Below are 19,796 nucleotides of genomic sequence, written 5' to 3'. Positions count from 1 at the left end.
CAGCCTTGCTATGAGGTGAATCACAAGCTCATCAAAGATGGCTAATTCGTAAAACATACACACTGAATAAAACCAATTGCAGAAAAAGCAACAAGAAGACATGCCTAAGATTAGGATTTAACATACAGCGTGATCTCTATTTACAAAGCAACTCCTATGAGACATCAAAATCACTGGAGCTAAAAATCACCCTCTTATTGAGCGATATGACCTGCACCATCAGTCCTTGTCTCTGAACCCTGTTGGTTTGGTTTGATTTGATTTGCGAGACACATCTGACGCTGACCTGATGGCAACACCTGTTTTGTGTTTTTACCTTCACTTTTTCCCCTCTCTCACTTTTTTTTCCTTTCCATGGTGGTGCTGGATAATTACCACCTAGGATGTTACCATCTGTGCCGCCCTTTCACGGTCTGTTAACTTGCCTCTCAAAAAGTTTTCCAGTGACAGGGGCTACGCATGTAAGAAGGTGCACATTCAAGCATCATTAAATTCAGCACTAAGGAGAAAAGACTTACTTATGACTCAAAGCAGCTCGAAGTGTTGCCAAGCTTTGCCAAAAATAGACTAAATGCAAGAAAAATGAAGCCTGCAGAAATATTGCGAATCCTATGCCAATGTGCGTGAAAAAGTGGTTTTTGAATGTTGATTCTGGGGTCATGTTGGCTGTCTGTGGGCCAAATAACACAACTTGCCTTTGGCACACTGTCATTCCAAAGTCAGACTGACATTTTCTTCCTTATGTCCAACACACATTGCCTTCGCTGAAGTTTCATTTTCAAGCCTGCAAATAATAAAAATAGCTCTACTCATTATAACTCATAGACCTGACTTCGCTAGGAATATGATAAAGAAACAATTTTGTTTTTGTTTTTTTATCGAGACGAGATGTTATCTACAAGCCCAAACAATTGGCTCGACACGTTCTTTGTTAAAGCCTCGATTTTAAAAATGCTGCTGTCAGATTGTATGGGTTTTTAATGAGAAATGCCAAGCTTCATGCCGACAGCGCTGGAGTGGTTGAGAAAGGAGGGGTACAGGTGCATGGCTGGAAGCAGTGGATTGCTGAACAGCCAAGAGAGAACCTATCAATGCTCCTCTGATTATTGCCACATACTATGAGAGATATTAAACAACAGCAACCCAGGTGTGTTTTGGAGAGTGGAATTATGGAATTATAGAGACCTGAATATTTTTTTCAAGTTAAACCTTATATCAACCACAAACCAAATGAAGTCAAGTGGATATTGCAGTCCATTTTTAGAGTAACCCTATAATATACATCTGTCAGTCGACATCATATACAATTGTGCAGAAAAAATGTACTGTTTAAATGTTTTTTTGCTCAATTGTGTTGCTTCAGCAGGTGAGGCTTTCTGTCCTTACACTGTTACACATAGGTGTGGTACAGGCAATTATTCAGCCCAGCTACGTCTCAGAAACAACTCACAAAAAGATCTTTTGTCATCCCAAAATGCTTCTTTTTTACCATGGTGTGCATGCATTTATGTTGTGTGGTCATTATCCACTATATAATACTCTGCTCCCTCTCCCAAACTTTGCAATAAATCTGTGGCAGCAGGTTTGGAATGGAGGGTGAAGACAGGGGAGACAAGCTCAATTGCACAACTGTTGGGAATGTATCTAATCAGTGTTTTTTTCTGCATTTAGTATGGAAAAACGATAAAAGGAGTGAGTGAAGGATGCTGGAGAGATCGAAACAAAGAGACGTGTGTGCATGCATGTACAGAAATCTAACCTTTCTTCTTCCCCTCAACCGTTCACTCAACTACACTGGTGCCGAAACCCGTAAAGGAAAGAAGGGTACACCTACATGGAGTTTTTGCTGCTGGGTGAGCTGGTAAAAGCACTCAGAAGCTCCAGCAGACCCAACACCAGACTTCATTCAGGTGCATGCTAAGCAGGAACAGCAGTTCCAGGAGCTGATCCACGCCAGGCATAGGACCGGAAGGTGTCCCTGCGCGGGGGAAAGCCTGGGCCGGTCTTCTGCAATTGCAGGGCGTAATGGAGTTAGGGGTGTTGGTCCAAATCCCCAAGGTATAACAGACTGCCCACCAATCGAGCTGGAGCGAACCGCAGACCGGTAAATATCCAAGAGGGTACACACCAGGCGTGGGTGGGTACGGGCTGTGGCCAGACCAACATCCACCAAATCCTAGTTTGGTGTGAGGCTTTGAATACTGCATGCCAGGTGAAGTTAAAGTGTGTGCACAGGGATATCCACGAATACCCACTAGTGGCCATACACTGCACAGAGAGAAAACCCCAGCGTCTAGATGGCGGTTAGTCCCAGCCTTACCAATCCACTAATTCTGGGAACGAATTGGCCCGCCAATTTTTGCCCAGTTTTATTGGCCCGCCACAAATGGGCAGTTTTATTGGCTGGGCATTTGTGGCGATGTGTGTAGATGTTATGCAGCATGTAGCGAATGTCAGCTGTTGAACCCGCTAGCCATCCCAAAAGCTTCTTTGTGCCCATTACCCCTAATCGAGGTCCCCTTTAAGAGAATTGGAATGGACCTCGTCGGGCCATTAGAGCAGACTGCATGAGGGCATCGCTTTGTATTAGTTTTGGTGCACTACGCAACATGATACCCAAAAGCAGTGCCACTTTGCACTTCCCTGTTATCTCCCCTTGTTTGAATCCCAAAAAAAATCCCGACTGATCAAGGTACGGCTTTCATGTCACGTACACTACATGAATTTAACAGATTATTGGGGATTAAATTGATCCATACTAGCATCAATTATCCTCAGACCGATGACTTAGTGGAGCAATTTACACAAATCCTCAAAAATATGATTCGGACGTTCATGCACGGAGATGCACGGAACTGGGATAAATGGCTCAAACATCGAACATTATTCGCAGTACCAGAGTACCCGCAAGCCTCCACGGGTTTTCCCTTTTCTAGTTATTATCATGCCTGCAAGCCACACTGAGAATGGCAATCCCAGCTGTATAATGAGTCGCACACCTGCAGGAATTTTCACAGGTCCACATATTACTACCCACATAGAGCTCTAAACTATTTGTCAAAGTGGCAAAGACACTTTGAGGTTACATAGCAAGTTGGAGATGTCAACTATGAGGTTAGATGCACAGATAGGGACAATGCACTCCAGGTGTATCACCTCAACCTCCTGAAACCATGGAGGAAGGTGGTGCCTGTGTCTCTAGTAAAGGTTGTTCCCAAGAGGGAGGAGCTGAGACCGAAGGCCAAATTGGACAAACAAACCTCATAGATCACTATATTAAGATGCCTCCAGGTATAGTGGTGCGCAGTCCCCCAAACTGACTACCCAAACACAAAAAAATATGGTATGGGATGAACTTAAGGCTATGCTTGTTATAAGGTAATAGAGGAATTTCACAGTGATTGGAGCAGCCCAGTGGTCTTGGTGCACAAGAGCAACGGGTCGATCTGATTCTGTGTGGACTATCGTAAAAGTCAATGTAGTGTCTAAATTTGACGCATATCTAATGCCTCACCCCACACATGAGCTCCTCGATCGGCTAGATGTGGCACGTTTTTTATTCAACACTGGATTTAACCAAGGGATATTGGCAGACCCCTTGACTTCAATGTCTAAAAAAAAACCCAGCTTTTTCCACTCCATTCGGTTTACACAGTTCGTAACACTTCCGTTTTGCTTGTTTCAGGCCCCAGCGATGTTTCAATGCCTCATGGATCGAATTCCCTGACTCCATAATGCGTATGCAACACCTCAGTTCGGTACTGAGAACCTTTAGACGGGCAAGACTTACAGCAAACCCAAAGAAGTGTGCAATTGGGTGGGTGGAAGTATGGCATCTGAAATTCCACTTGGGTCATAAGCAGGTGCATCCACAAATTGATAAGATGACACCTCCCCAAAACCCAAGACCAAAAAGAAGGTGAGATGATTCCTGGGGCTGGCTATTATCGATGGTTTGTCCCTGATTATCCACCCCGTTGACTGATCTCACTAAAAAGGGATCACCAGATCAGGTCCATTAGATGGAGTCATGCCAGAAGTTTTTGTCTCGTGTGAAAGCTCCACTCTGTTGTGGAGCACTTTTACATTCTGCTGACTTTTCTCTCCCCCTTTGTCTTGCAGACAGATGTGTTGGACGGAGGACTGGGGGCCATGTTGTCCCAGGTGGTGGAGCACCTGGTGCTGTTCATCAGCCGTAAGTTGTCAGTGCAGAAAAGCCGGTACATCACCATAGAGAACTGGCCATCAAATGGGTGGTCCTCACTCATATCGGTGGCAGCCAGTTTGTGAATGGAGGGCAAGGCCGCGGAAGACAAGTGGTAAGAATCGCACACCTGTTGGGAATGTATCTAATCAGTGTTTTCTTTTTTTTTGCAGTGAGTGGGGGGAAAGGATAAGAGGAGTGATGGAGTAATACAGAGAAATGTGTGTCTGTGTGTGCATGTGTGCAAAAGTGCAGAAATCCAATAAAGAAACCTGGTCCTATTGAAACTGGTCACTTCCCCACTTTCTCTGAACCGTTCGCTAATGGTTCTGTACATCATAGTCTGCACTTTTTTGACCATTAGGTGCTACAATAAAAACTCTATACTGTTAAATTAGGCACTGACCACTAAGATCAAGCTAATCAATAAAATATCAACTTAAATATCTGTCAAATAAAAATAAAAAAATGGTTGGTGACAAAAAAATTATTGGTATTTTTAAATACACAAGGACTTCGTTGAATGACTTATATAGTGTAAGGTGCTTTCTTCCCTACCAGCCCCTATGGATGAGTAGTCACTGATATATTGGTCAGTCATTACCCTTCTTTGAACCACCACCACCAAAACAACATCAACAACAACAATACAGTTTCACACTGAAAAAGCTCTAAAATCTATATATGCAGCTTACGACCATTCGACTTTACGACCACAATCGCTAGCCGTGGCGTACTACAGTGTGTACCAGCTTCCGGCATAATTTCACAGTACTATACATATAGCCTACTCTACTTATGACCAAATTGTGTTACCACTGTCATAGAGAACTAAACCATTGTAGCAGCTTGAATGTAGATTGCATAAAGTCATTTTAAGGTTTGCTGAGTGCCATTTTTAGCTTTTAAAAATTTTGTTATTGGCACTTATTACAAATAGCTGAAGTGCATTTCAAGCTCTGGGTTTTCCCAAAACTCCCATTACCCACTTTCAAAATGTTCTTCCCTGAAGGCTGGAGCAAGCTTTCCAAACTCTAATGAGTCTAACACCTGTGTGAAGGGCAAAGCTGAGAACACTCAGGTGAAACACTTTAGGCAGCAGCAGGTTTTTGTCATGAAGGTGTTGGGATCTTGTCCCAATCCTGCAACCATGCACACACCCTTGAGGCTTGAATTTAGTAATTGCAATGATTCTTAAACTGATTGATATGAGTCACTAATCTTAAAATAATAATTTAAGTCTGTAAACATCATAGATTTTACATCTATGCATCTACATCATAGATTTTACATCTTTATTACAACAAAGAAAAAACAACCCAACCCTAAATAGTAAATAGACTAGAACAGATTACCCTGCTGCTGTAGTTCAAAATTTTGGAAACATCTGGTCTTTTGAGAGACATGCATGTTTATTTTGATTATATGCAACAGCCCAGGTATTTTAATGTTATGAAGATTTACTTTGACCAAACAAATATACAATTTTCAGATGTTAAACTTTATTTTAATCGGTAGAATCCTCCCTTAAGATGAATAACAGCTTTACACACCCTTGGCATCCAGACATATTTCTTTCTGACCTTGTTGTCCAGCAGTCCAGTGACTGGGCAGGCCATTCCATGATAGATAACACTTCAGCCAAGTGCTTGCTTTCTAAAAAATGCTTACTAAGTTTGGATGTATGCTTTGGGCAATTGTCTTATATGGTAAAGATGGCTTGTATGATAAAGAATGGAAGTCATGTTGGTTCTGTGTTTCTTTCTCCTGGAATAAGTCTCCAACATAAGTATTCAAAACAAACATCATTAATTAACCACCTCCACATTTGACTGTGTGTCTGAGTCTGGTAACATCTCTCCTGTTCTTAAATACATTTTACTTTTAGAGCCAAAAATGTCCATTTGTTTCCCATTCATTCACTGTCCAATTTGTCTGTTAATTAGTTTGTTGCATATAAACAAAAGGAACATGCAGGTCTTTAAAAAACAATAAAAATACTAAATGTTTTAAAACTTTTGACAGGTACTGTATATATTTATGATTTCATTTATTTGTAACAATGATCACAAAAATAGACTAAGATTAACCATGTCCTTATTAATAATGCATTTCATCTTTATTCATAATCGTTATAGTAAATTGACTGACAACTGTCAAAGCTGATGTAGGCGTTGTTTTTAGTGTTATAAAAGGCTTAAACTTGAAACTTTCTCTTAAAATGAGGGATATGCACGTGAGTACTTTCAATTTCATCTGAGAAATGCATTGTAGTGACTCTTAAAGCGTGTGTTTTTTTTTATGGTGCTTGAGCGCCCTCATCTGGTTAATCATTGTACTGCTGTTAGTTAGTAATTTAAGCAACAACTTGTTTGTAAGCATCTTGCATTCTTAAAATGTATTTATTGACTATGTCCTCCCATCAAACAAGAATTAATTAAGAGCAGATTAGAATTAATTAAGAGCAGATTAACAAATTGACAGATTAAAGGGATAAATGGTGGCTCTGTTTTACTTTAAGGGATATTTATGGGAGATAATTAATCTTTACATAACCCTATTAAAATGAAGATCCCTGCAAATAAAAACAATGTTACTCTAAACGATCATTTTAGTTTACGATGAAACATTTCTATCCAGATAGGTGTGGCTTTAATGTATTATGGACAGAGTAAAAGAATTATGTGAATGATATCCTATGGCCTATTAAAAGTTGTTCATGTTCATTATTTTTTGCAAATGTGTTGAACACAGTATAAAGTTCCTGATTCATTAATATTTGCTTAATCTAAAGCCTTATGTTCTCAGGAACATATACTCCTCCTTATTCATACCATATATGTAGTCAAACCAAATACTGGCATGATGGAGAATCTGGAGAAAATCTATAAACAATAGAGAAGCAAAAACATCTCACAGTAACCTGAGCTCAGGATCCAACCACAGGCCCTGGAGCAGTGTGGTGGTAACACTACCCACTGTGTCACCACACCCTCTATTTTGGAAAAGTTTTAGAAAATCACACATGCTTTTAGTAGTGTGAAATAAGACATTTTATAAGTATGAAGAAAATGTACTAAGGGTATTTATGGAAAAGGGAAAAGTTTAAAAGTAAAATTGAGATTTTGCTTGCCTACAAATTGGCCTTAAAAATGTCATGATCATAAATCTATTATGCCATTATACCTTCAGTCAGTATAAGGAAATCTTCAAAACTTATCTTAGTTCTTTTCTTTGTTGATGTTGTTTTATTTTAAATGTTAAAACTTAAGATACTTCAGTTGTAACATTTACCTTGGAAAAGTAATCAATGGAAATGATAAAGTTGCACAAAATAAACATTTAATATGATTTATTTTAATGTGCCACATTTTTGTGAAGCATGCTATTGTTCTTAATTATTATTATAATTATTATAATGATTGTTATTTTCTTATACCGTACCAATACATTTTAGACAAGTCCTGTGAGCTGTTGTTCTCAGACATGGAGAATACTAATGTGAAATGCTTTATAGGTTTTCCAAAGGTCTCTAGCACCATCTGTTGGTTCTGTGAATGTTTTATGAGTACAGTATGTTGTAATATGTATCTTTTTTACAAACTCTGAACTAAACTGAATTTTTTAAAGATTATCAGTTGTCCACATTATCTTCAGGCCTGTATGAAAAATTACAAGTTAGGTACAGTACATGCAGTGCATAGAAGGCACATTTAGAGCAATTTCAGATGGCTAAATGGCAGCAGTTAGCAACAGAATTGACACATGAAAATCCTGATACAGTAAATTTTTTTAAAAAAAATATTGGATTTCTTTTTGTTTGTTTTTTTTATAAAAAAAAAACAATATTGAGATAATATTCACATACACCTGTTTTAATTCATATACAAACTTATTTCTTTGCTGGCTTTTGCTAGATTTAATAGCTTTATGCATTATTTAATTTTTTATTCCTCCCATGCCAGGATTGCATTATGCCTATGGGTAAAAGTGATCAAAGTGATTACCAAATAACTGCATGTAAATGCAAATATATCACTATTGTCAGTAAATGTCAATATTGCATTCATGTCTGCTGTCACGTTTGCTTCATCACAAATACAGTACAGTAAAACAGTAAGTATCAGCAATGAGCAAACTCATATGTCAGCTCTGTTGTATGCTGCAAGATTTTCTTCAGTTCATGGTCCATAGTTTTGCTCTGTCTTAAGTTAATCAGAAGACCAGTGAGGAAAAGGTGACTGCACTGGTGCCTACTGCTTAGCTAATGTATGTGCACATGCTTACAGTATCTATAGCATTTACTACATTGAGTTGCATGAGAAGATCACTGGAGATAACCAACTGGCATGATTCCTATGATCGTTCTGTTCACATTTACACCAAATTGTAAAGGCTATGCCAAACTGTGCCTATACAATATACATAACTCTGTATTAGGTGTAGTATAATGCATGAAAGCAAAGTAAAATTACTCACGTATTTTTCACCTGTGCTCATGAATAAGAAATCAAAAACAATAAATACATGTATAGTTGTGTTGATTTGGGGCAAATAGCTGCCAAAATGTTGCTTTATTACATCTATTTCATTTTGCAGTGCTACAAAAACTGTAGACATCAGTTAGTCTTACAATAAACCAAATTTAAAATAAATTGCAACAATATGTTTTACTGATTCTAGCTTAATTGCATTAGCCATGTAGGCCATCTTAAATGAAAACACCAGCCAAACCCCTGGGACTCTTAAGACAATTCTAACCCACTGCAATCCTCCTTGTATGTATTGTTTATATTGTAAGGAATCTACCATTTTGTTAGCCTATTCATGTGGTGGGGTATCCAGAGCTACATACAAGATGCACTATATGAACAAAAACATTGGGACACCAGAGTTTTTAAGCCATATGTGGTTTTGCCCTAAACTGTTACCAGGCACACTATTGTGTAGGATATAGTGGATGTGGTACCATAATATTTTCCCTACACTAGAAGAGCCAAACCTGTTCAATCATAACATTGTTGCCCTTGTCCAAGGCAAGCTCCATGAAGATATAGTTTACATGGTTTGAAGTGGGAAATTTTGAGTTGCCAGCAATAGAGCTCGGATTTCAACCGTACCATAAATATCTCCAGGATAAGTAATTAAAGTTATCCTAAGAATTTAATAATGCTGAACTAAGCCTAGTTTAGGCATAACTTCTTGCCTGTGGCTGTATATATATCCTGACCATTATGTATTTACAGTCAGAGTAATTCTTTTCACCAACATTTAAAACTCATGCATTAGCTCCTTTCCTGGCAAACTCTCTCCAGAACTCCAGAGAGCAGCGCGATCGGGGGGGAGGCATAGAGAACCATAGCATCCAGCCCTAATGGGGCTGGGTGAGAGAGAGAGAACCAAAGGGGACAGTGCGAAGTCTCCTGATATTCAACCGTCCTGGGATATAAACTGCTTTCAGTGAGAGGAGCTTCCCCTAGAACCACAGGAGGATCTGTTGAGACCGGAGACCGCCCTGGTGGTTGATATACAAGACCACCGCTGTGTTGTCCGTATCAACCAACATAGGTAGCCTCTCAGGTCTAGGAGGAAGTGTTTTAGAACCACTCTCTTTTTGGGCTTTGCAGTGCCTGTACGGGCCAGGCTGAGGCTGCTGCCGAGCAGCCCCATGGGAGCGGCGAGGGAGGTACCGCTGGGAAGAGTGTACCGCTGGAACGCTGCTGAATGCTTCTTAGACTTAGACACAGATGTGTCACAAATAAGTTAAGTCGGGCCGTGCGACACAACTTCTTAATATCCTTAATAGCCTCAGATCTAAGTCCCTTGTCCAACTCCCGCAGCAAGTTTAATTCAATTCAATTCATTTTTATTTGTATAGCGCTTTTAACAATGAACATTGTCTCAAAGCAGCTTTACACAGATAATGCGGTGATTAAAAATGAATATGTTCTTTATGAGTAAGTTTGTCCCTGATGAGCAAGCCGGTGGCGACTGTGGCAAGGAAAAACTCCCCGAGATGGCATAAGGATGAAACCTTGAGAGGAACCAGACTCAAGAGGGAACCCATCCTCATCTGGGTTACACGGAATGTCCATTTGTGGCAGGTATACAATGTTGCGGGGTACAGTGATGATGATCAAAAGCGAAATGTATTCCTGAGTCAGTGTAGGAGACTGTTGACATCAACTACAGTCCAATCCATCCTCAAAGCTCCCGTTCTTACTCCGGAATTCAGCAAGTCAGCCTGGTATGCCTGCAACACACCCATTTTGTGGAGGCAACCCGCAGCCTGACCTGCTGCCGCGTAAGCCTTCCTCACTAAGGGAGTAGTGGTCCGCAACGGCTTAGTAGGGATCACCAGGCCTTGAGCAATGATGCTATGCTAGGGGAGAGCTAGCTTGCTAGCATCTCTTTTACACGCGGCATCGCCCCGTAGCCGCACTCCTTAGTCCCAACTACATTCGCGTACAGCAAGGTTGGGAAAAAGTATGCACCGCATACGGAGTCTCCTAGGACCTAGACACCTTGGTGTGCAGGTCTGGGAAGAAAGGTAGGCCCCGGAGCTGAGGCTGTCACATGGGGCGCAGGAAGCACGCATCCAGCTTACTTGGTGCACGCTGCTTCCGCTTTTCGACCGGGCCAAGCTAGCTTGAGCTTGGACACAGCCCACGTCACAACCTTAAGGAGCTCCTCGTACAGCATAGGCTGTGAGGAGTCCTAGCTAGCATCCAACATCTCATCCTCCTGGGAGGAAGAGATGTGGAGCACCGCACTGCTCGCACCGGAAGAAGAAGCAGCTACCGGGCGTGCTTCCCCTAGAGATCAGACGCTCGACCCAGCAGGGGAGGCCAGAGAGGACTCATCGGACGCCTGCGAGCCCTACGACCGCCGGCGCCACTTAGCCTCGGCAAGAGCAGGACTGGAGCCGTGAGGGAGAACGCTCTCCTCAAAGAGGTGCGAAGCGTGCGCATAGCCATGTGGCTACAATGCGAAGAATCAACTCCCTCGAGAGCCGATTGAGCATGCTCCACTCCCAAACAAACAACGCAACGGTCATTCATCTCCTTCCCCATAATAAATCGGGGGCAAGGATGAATAAACAGACGATATTTTTGTTTGTTAGCCATGCCTTAACAGAATCTCACACACAAAGCGCTTACCTGAACAAGCAGAAGCTAATGTCGCTACCACTGTGCAGCCATTTTGTAGCTCCTGGTTGTCGCGACATCGCCCGCCGATGATGTCACGACTTGCATATTGGCCAGATTTTACACGTGGTTCAAAGCGTGGACAAGGTGAGGCGTTACCAAAGCATTGCGACGCAGCTCGAGTTCCCGAATGGGGAACTTGTAGTTACTATAGGGTAATCATCTAAAAGCAACTTTTGGAACTGTTTATACAACAGACTTATGTAAATCTCCTAGAAATATGCAGCAGTAATAAGTTGAAATCAGGTATCAGTTTAATTCTAAACTAATAAATAAAAATAACCTTTTTTTTTTTTTTTTTTTTTACAAAACTTTTATTACTAAATCATGCAGCATCAAACAAGGAAGTTATCCATTAACTGATTTTATAGAAAGTGAATAATATTGCCATAACTAATAGGCCTACATTACGTTGCACACATCTATAATCCATTTGTGTAAGATAGTCCAAAGTAACAGACTAATATATTAAAATATTTGCACTTATTTCTAACTCAGTCAAGCTGTCCCAAATTACCATGTTATTAAAGATACTTTGCAGTCAGTTTTCTCAATGAGCAAGACTGCATGTACTATATCTTTAAAATGTGAAATAATTAAATAAAATAGCTAAAAAGTGGGACATTCATTTATATACTTGTCATCTTTCACACAAAGTTAAATTTGTGATAATTACATTTGTAATGCAATTTGTAATAATTACATTGTAACGTAAAAATAATAATAATAATATATATTTTTTTTTATAGCTTATTCATAATGGAAATAAAAAAAAGTGTATGTCTTGGTATATCTGCATTGGGTAAACCATATAAACATTCTACAATACTTAAGCAGGTTTTCTCAAAATTTTTACAGATTCTTAGGGGCACCTTTTTAACATCTAGTAAGGTCATTTCAAGTTTATAACAAATGTTTATTTTTATTTTCTAGGGTCTGTTTTTGTGTGTGTGTGTGTGTGTGTGTGTGTGTGTGTGTGTGTGTGTGTGTGTGTGTGTGTGTGTGTGTGTCTGGACATTTTATTTATAACAAATAGAGCTCTGTTCCCAAAAACCCATTTTACTATTAACTATTTATATCTTTTGTGTCCATGCATTACCATGCGCGCTCCAGATCCATGAAGTCTCAAAGTTCCGTGTCTGCTTTTACTCAGAGTTCATTACACCAGATTTCAGGAGTGAGTTTTACTCCAAACTCTTCACAGCATGGAGAACTCTCATCCTATGAATAACGTGGCGGGACCTCACTGTTTACTCCAGGCAACCTTGATTGAACTTTAAGGCGATCATCTTTGTATTTCAGGTGCTTTTTCCCCCCCTAAACATTTTAAGAGATATGCCTTTCCATAAACGCAGTGTAGAGCCTCAGAACTTTTGCAGGTTGAAACCAGGACCAGTGGCATCTGGTGCAGGACATTCTCACTCGGAGTTAGAGAGCTGCAGTGTGTTTGGCAAGCAGTTGGGGACATCTTTGAACAATGTAAGCTGTACAACTCTGAAGAACATCCTGCAGCAGCTCGCGGATGTGTCCCGGCATGCGTGCAGCATCTTCTTGGAGATCCAGAGTGAAGCGGCTTCAGTGATTCACAGGAGCGCAGCGCTGCAGAGGAGACTGGACACTTTACAGCACACAGTGCTCAAACTCGACCATAAGAAGATACGAATCTGTAAGTAATTCGCTTTTGAGATCGTGCGCATTGAGATTGGGGTTTATTCTGCAGGATTTGTGTATGCAATAGAAAGGAGTAACAAGTAAAATAATAATAACAATAATAATAAACAATCGAAAATTTTTATATAATAGTGTAATAGTTTTGTAGTTTTTAATTGGAACTGTATTGGTTTCAGTGATTCCTGTGTATTATGCATATTGGTTACCTTTAAGGAACAATAAAACACATTTGGGAACCATAGATCACATGTTGGTATCTACTGGAAACCAGTAAGGGTCATTAGGACCTAAGCATTCCAGATTTCATGTTTAGTAAAAATAGATTTTCTGATGGATACACTGAATGGAAACCATTCGGTAATGGTTTTAATGGATAGGAATTGACATTTGTAATTTGTTGCTTCTATTGGTGGCATGTTATGTCTAGTTGATCCTATTAAGAAACAATAGAACACTTAAGGCAAATTGGAGATTACATGTTGTCCCTTTAGGACATTATTAAGCATCCAGATTCCAAGTTTTTTTTTCAATGCTTTCTTTGGTTTGATATTAATGTCTTTTATGTTTAGGTTTTAATGGTGAACAGCTGATGGTTTGTTATGGTATTTGTAGTGGAATGTTTGGATTTTAGTGATGTTTCTGTTTGTCTTTGTCAAATTACTCTGGAAAAAGGCTTAGAAATGATATTCAAGTTCATTGATGATTTATCTTATAGTCTTGCAAAAATTAAGAAAATAAAGAAAGAAGACAAACACAGTTGGCTGTTTATGATGGATGGTTGGGATGATAAATAGATGCATAGGTGATTGGAATAATGGGTAGATGAATAAAACACCTGAGTCAAGTTTTTTTTTTATTAATACAGCATGTCAGACAAAAATACAAAGCATCATAAACATCTCCATACATAGTGAAAAGCTTTATATGCAAAACATCTTTTAAATTATTATAATTTTTTTGTAGACTCACAAGGAGATGTCTCCTACCCATTTTGCATATGAAGAAATAATAACTTTAATGTAGCCTTCATGAGATATAAGGTATATTTAATTGTCTTTTACACTGGTAGATGAAAGAATTCCTGGCACATAAAGATAAATCCTTTATTTCTTTTCTTCATGCTTTCTGGCTTTTTATGTCTGTGTTTCTCTTTTACTCATCATGGTTGTCTTCTTTCTTTATGCTACAAAGGAGAACAAAAGATTGAGTCAGGATGGAGGTTATTCGGTCAGGTCACTGAGGCAGTAATGACGATAATGCATATGGGTGTTTCCTGAAAAATTGGAATTCTTTTCTTTAATCTGGGTAAATAAACACCCCTAGTGGAATGTGTTCATTTATCAGTTCATCTTGATACATATTACTTTTACATAAGATCTAATAAGGGTTGTAGAGCATAGGAGAAACATGTGGTTCCAGTTACATTAAATCATATTGAGAGACATTGGTGCCAGAGATGCAACAAAATATATGGATGAGCATTTTGTTTCTGCCAAATAGTTTTTTTGTGACTTTTTTTGCTCATAAATATAAAAAATATATATACATTACACCAATCCCCTTTGTTCGAACAGATTGTGTTGAAAAATATTACTCTTTTTTTCCCTATAGGCCTTGATTAGGTACAGTGCCGATTTGAAGACAAATAGCAACACCATATGAATGACTATTCTTTGTCACAGTGCAATGACTATTTGCAGGTTGTGTGTCGTATGTTCCTTAGCCACTGCTGCATTTCTTAGTGTTTCTAAAGAAAACAATGGGTGTTTTCACTGCTCTTGCCTGCGGTGCTTAGTCCAGAGTAAGGTGAGTATGGGGCAGGAAACAGACGATAAGTGAACCCACGTGCACCCTTGTGCCTTAGCAAAACCAGACCCAAGGAAAGAGAGCACCTCTGTTCTTTGCATACGATAGGATAGTATTAACTACGTATACGATTTAGGGCTGTTATACTCAAGTCCTGGAACAGATTTTTACTGCTGTGTTTTTTCTGCTAGAAAAATTACTTGGTTTAAATGGCATTGTTTGAAAAATCAACGTTGTGTTGTAGTCAAGAATAGAAGGTGTACATTAAAAGAATGCAGTTAAATATTTCATATTTCACTTTAACATTTACAAAAGCATTTAGAGTAGTCTCATGGTAAAAGGTAAATGGATTTATAACAATTAAAGCTTTTCCTTTGTGTCCAAAAATCCAATTAGTTCATTACCATGATGAAAAAGAATCTATAATATAATATTTAATATAATAATAATAATAGACATTTAAGGAATGCAGCTATTAACCAGGCATGTTGCTATAAGTTGCACAATATGACTTTTCCTACAGTAATTCTAATCACATGATACACAGTACATGATACAGAACTTACTGCTGAGTCTAAAAGTCAACACAAACACACTCCATGAACTCCAGCTGTTTTTTTTTTTTTTTCTTTTCCACTCCTGCCGCCTCTCTGCAGTGTGCTGTTTCTAGCTCATTCCTCAACGATCTTCTGCAGGAGGAGAACGCGTCAAAACCAGATGTGCCTCCAGCCCTTCTAAAGGCATTCCCTGACATTTATTTTAGTAAAGTTACTCACACACACACACACACACACACACACACACACACACACACACACACACACACACACACACACACACACACACTTTCCTGTTCACTTGTTCTCACACCTGTACTCTTTCTACAGATTGATTGGTGTGTGAATTTTTTCGTCATTATTCCATAATTTTCTATTGATCCTCACTTACTTATTGTATTTACACATCTTCTTTTCGGCTGCAGGTATAATCATTTATGTATTGTCGTTTCAACTTCCACCGAGAGAAACATGCTTGGAAAGTTTACTGCATAAATCCAAATCCTAGAAATGCTATTACCTGTTTAGGGTTCCTCTGAGGTTCACTGGGAAGAAAATATCAACACACACACACACACACACACACACACACACACACACACACACACACACACACACACACACACACACACACACACACACACACACATGTTGCAAGAATTACAGTCTGGTCTCCTGATGGTGAAAGATGGTATGAAATCAACATCATCATGAAACATTCTGCATTCCTGCAGGAAAACAGTGGACTAAAAGAAGCAGTCGATAAGATCTGCACTCATTTAATTTCTTTCACATAAAAGTGTGGTTTTCACATAAAAGTTTCTATACCACAAATGATTTAACAAGATTAGACATTCCCCAAATTGATTGTATAATAATAATTACACTAAAATGCAGTTAGGATCTGACCAGAAGTATTTATATATAGTATATATTATGTTCTATAAAAAGTGCAGGTATGAGGTAGTGAGTAGATCGAGACCAGCTCAGTTCAAAAGACATAGTGTGCAAATATATTGGTGCATTGTACTGAAGTAAAAATGTCCAGTGACCGTCGGGTGAGCGAGTTGAAGAGACACTAGCTGGCAATCTCTCCCCGGGTGCTGCATCGTCCCTTAGGGCTGCGGCACTTGCCAACAATCCCTTTCGGACTTCCCCAGCCTTGGTGGGCAAGGCTTACATGGCCTTTTACCATGGCCATGTTGCAAGATTATCAGGCTGACCTGTTGGATGAGGAAGCTATTACAGGTGCTGACGATGTCTGAGAGCTGCGTCGTGCCACAGACCTGGCTCTGAGGGCCACTAAAGAGGCCGGCAGGGCCATTGGCCTGTCAATGTCAGCCCTGGTGGCCACTGAAAGGCCCCTTTGGCTTACCCTTCGTGCGGGGTGAGAGTGCAAGGATGAATGGAAGGACCAGATATTGGTAAGCTTCAGCCCCCGAAAGCAAACCTCAGGAACTTTCTGTGTGAAGAAAGGATAGATACATAGAAAATTCCAGTAGGTACTATGGGGGCATCCAGCAGAAAGGCTCTATACCTGTCAGGAAGACAGGAATAAGAAGGTATATCCTGAGACTCCGAATTCGGAACTATATTGACGTTTGGTTGATATTAGCTTAATCTGAGCACTTGGCAGTCCGGCATCGAGATGTCATTCTCATCCACATGAAGGAACTGGGGGTTAAGATTGAACACCAAGAAAAGTGTATTTTCTTCAGCACAGAAAACCACCTATTTAGGCGTTGTGTGGGATTCGACCGTTATTTGTCTCCTGCTTGGGTCGAGTCTATCCTCTGTTGCGCTGATCCCGGCAGTTTTGAAGAAAGTTCAATGGGTGGCTCCATGGTGGCTGGGCAGGCCATGGTTTGCGTACCTGTTAGCTCTTCTCAAACGCTTTGTTTCACCCCATGCCCAGAGCTTTGGAGGCTGTGGCCCCTCAGGGAGCACAGCTCTTAGCCTCTGGTCTTTCAGCCAAGGTAGTGAAAACCATTCTCCATTCCAGAGCGCCCTCCACAAGGAGGTCATATGCCGCAAAGTGGCGCCTGTTTACGATGTGGTGCAAGCGCCACCAATTGGATCCAGTTAACTGCCCGGTTGGTTTAGTGCTGGAATTCCTTCAGGAACAGTTCAGCACAGAGTTGTCTCGTTCCACCCTGAAAGGTTACATGTTCGCTATTGTGGCTTATCGTGCTCCACTCGCTGATCAGTCGCTGATCAGACCCGTTAAGGACACTTTCCTCCCCCGACCCAGAATGCCTGTGTGGAGCCTGGCCGTTGTTCTGGTGGCCTTGTCTAAACTTTGAGCCATAGCCTGAGGTGCCCTTGAAAGTTTTTACAGTTAAGACTTCTGGCCATCTCCTCCCTAAACAGGGTCGGTTACCTTCAGGCATTCTTCGTGGTCCCGTCTCTCCTGGAATTTACCCCATGCATATCCAGTGCCTTTTCCAATGTTCCCATAAAAAATTTACTCCCTGCAAACAAGGAAACCCTTAGCAGGTGGATTGTAAATGCTATCTCATCCTCTTATGAGTCCTCTGGTCTCCCCGTACCTTTCAGAAACAGAGCTCACTCCCCCCTGGGTGTGGCGGCCTTTAAGGCCTTATCCTCTGGAGCATCTCTCCAAGACATCTGCAACGATGCGGTCTGGTCCACTCCGCTGACCTTTGTCAGGTTCTCTGCCGGTGATGTCGCGTTGTTCTGTTGGACAGATTACACATGTAATTCAGAGTGTGTACACACGGAAGTGTTCCCAAAGCATTGTTTTTTAGGGTTACATATGTAACTTAGAGATGATCATGTAGTATAATGTATATAAAGTATATATGTAATGTGCAAATAGGTGAGGTACTGAGGTACATGCAAATGACAAGTAAAATATTGGAGTGCAAACAGCACAGTACCTTGTGATATGCATGGATGCTTCTTATATATTGTTTTTGAAATTGTAATTTTAAATACCATAATTACCTTTAAACATTTTGTCTTCATGCTATATGTTGAGTATGGTTTCACTAATAATGAACATAGATTTGCATAAAGCATCCATATTTGTCCATGGCCATGTTGATTAGGGCTGTCAATCGAATAATCATGATTAATCGCACATTTTTATCTGTTTTAATGTACTTTATATATATATATATATATATATATATATATATATATACAATTTATTAGTGAATACAAGCCTGCATATAGTCACTCATCTGGGATAGATTTTCATCCTAGGCTTTTTCTTTGGTGACATCATGTTTAGACAGTTGCAGCCTCTGACTTTCCCACAAGTACAGGGGATATCAAATTGGCAGAAAGTTTGTGTTGATTGAGTTGGATGGTTTGTATGTAGTGTTTTGTTTTTGTTCACTTTATTCAAAGTATTTATTTTTTTGTAGTTGCTCATGCTCCAGTTTTAATGCTTTACAATTGTACTTAGGTTCTTAGCATGTGGTACGGGCAAGTGAAATTTTTATGCAAATATTCTTTACTCTACCTTGAATATGAACTTCAACTTGAAATTCAGCTGTTTTGTTGTAAACAGTTGATGGTTTTGGCTTGTGGTTAGTGTGACTTCTCAGCTATGACCAGTATGCCCTTTGAAGAGTAAATAAAAAGGAAATCTGGATATTTTCAAGTTTTTGCCTTGCTCCACTAAATTAGCCTAACATTACTTCAGTTTTAACTGGACCAGTGAGATTTGCAGTACAACTAGTCAGTGTGTTCTGATGAGCTGCAGATATAGTTTAGTTGTTGTTGTGTGCAAATATTATAGGTAGAAATTGTGAAGAAACTGTGGGCCTACACCTACAAGCATAAATTAATTGTTATTAGGGAATGCTAAACTGAATCCAAGGAATACTAAATTGCAAAAGCCTACATGCTCAATAATATGACACTGGCAGTTAACCAGTAAGACTCAAGGCCAAGTTAAAGACAAACTATATGAACAAACGTTTGTGGAAAACTAAGTACTTCAGGTGTGCCTCTTTTCTCGTTAATAATGCCTCCTCACTTACATTCTCACTCCACAGTGTTTTTGCCATAAACTTTTTTTAGCCTATCTATAGCAACATTTTTGCAGAACTACTACTGATTATTTCACCTGTACGTGTACAAAAATATAATTATATACATGATTTCACATTTGTATTTGATGTTCCATACTATCTCCTGAATTTGATTTACCTAAACAGTCATAGCTGGATATCCGGACACATAATTATTATATCGTTCTTCTTGACAGAAATGGTTTTCCAGTGGATAATCATGTGATGTAGTTCATGATTAGGTTTCATGACGAGGATCATGTAAGTGCATCTGAACTGAAACTATTGTAACTATTTAATTATATAT

The 19,796-nt window shown here is 39.7% G+C and overlaps 1 protein-coding gene and 1 long non-coding RNA gene across 2 annotated transcripts in view; one reads left to right on the top strand and one right to left on the bottom strand.

The window, feature by feature from the left end:
* Positions 1–19,796, bottom strand: part of LOC310727394 — a 766,835-nt gene that overhangs the window by 533,148 nt on the left and 213,891 nt on the right. The gene's annotated exons all lie outside the window — the stretch shown is intronic.
* The window catches only part of nhsl1a (NHS-like 1a), a 50,591-nt gene continuing 43,299 nt past the window's right edge, over positions 12,505–19,796 (top strand). Inside the window, exon 1 of the mRNA XM_083543568.1 lies at positions 12,505–13,078. Within this exon, the coding sequence (XP_083399694.1) occupies positions 12,748–13,078 (331 nt within the window). The 5' untranslated portion in view covers positions 12,505–12,747. The remainder of the gene's footprint in view (positions 13,079–19,796) is intronic.

This window comes from Silurus aristotelis, assembly GCF_946808225.1.
Source record: "Silurus aristotelis genome assembly, chromosome: 6".
Taxonomy (NCBI): Eukaryota; Metazoa; Chordata; class Actinopteri; order Siluriformes; family Siluridae; genus Silurus; species Silurus aristotelis.
Note: the sequence above shows the minus strand (reverse complement) of the source record. Positions and strands in the feature narration are given on the sequence as shown.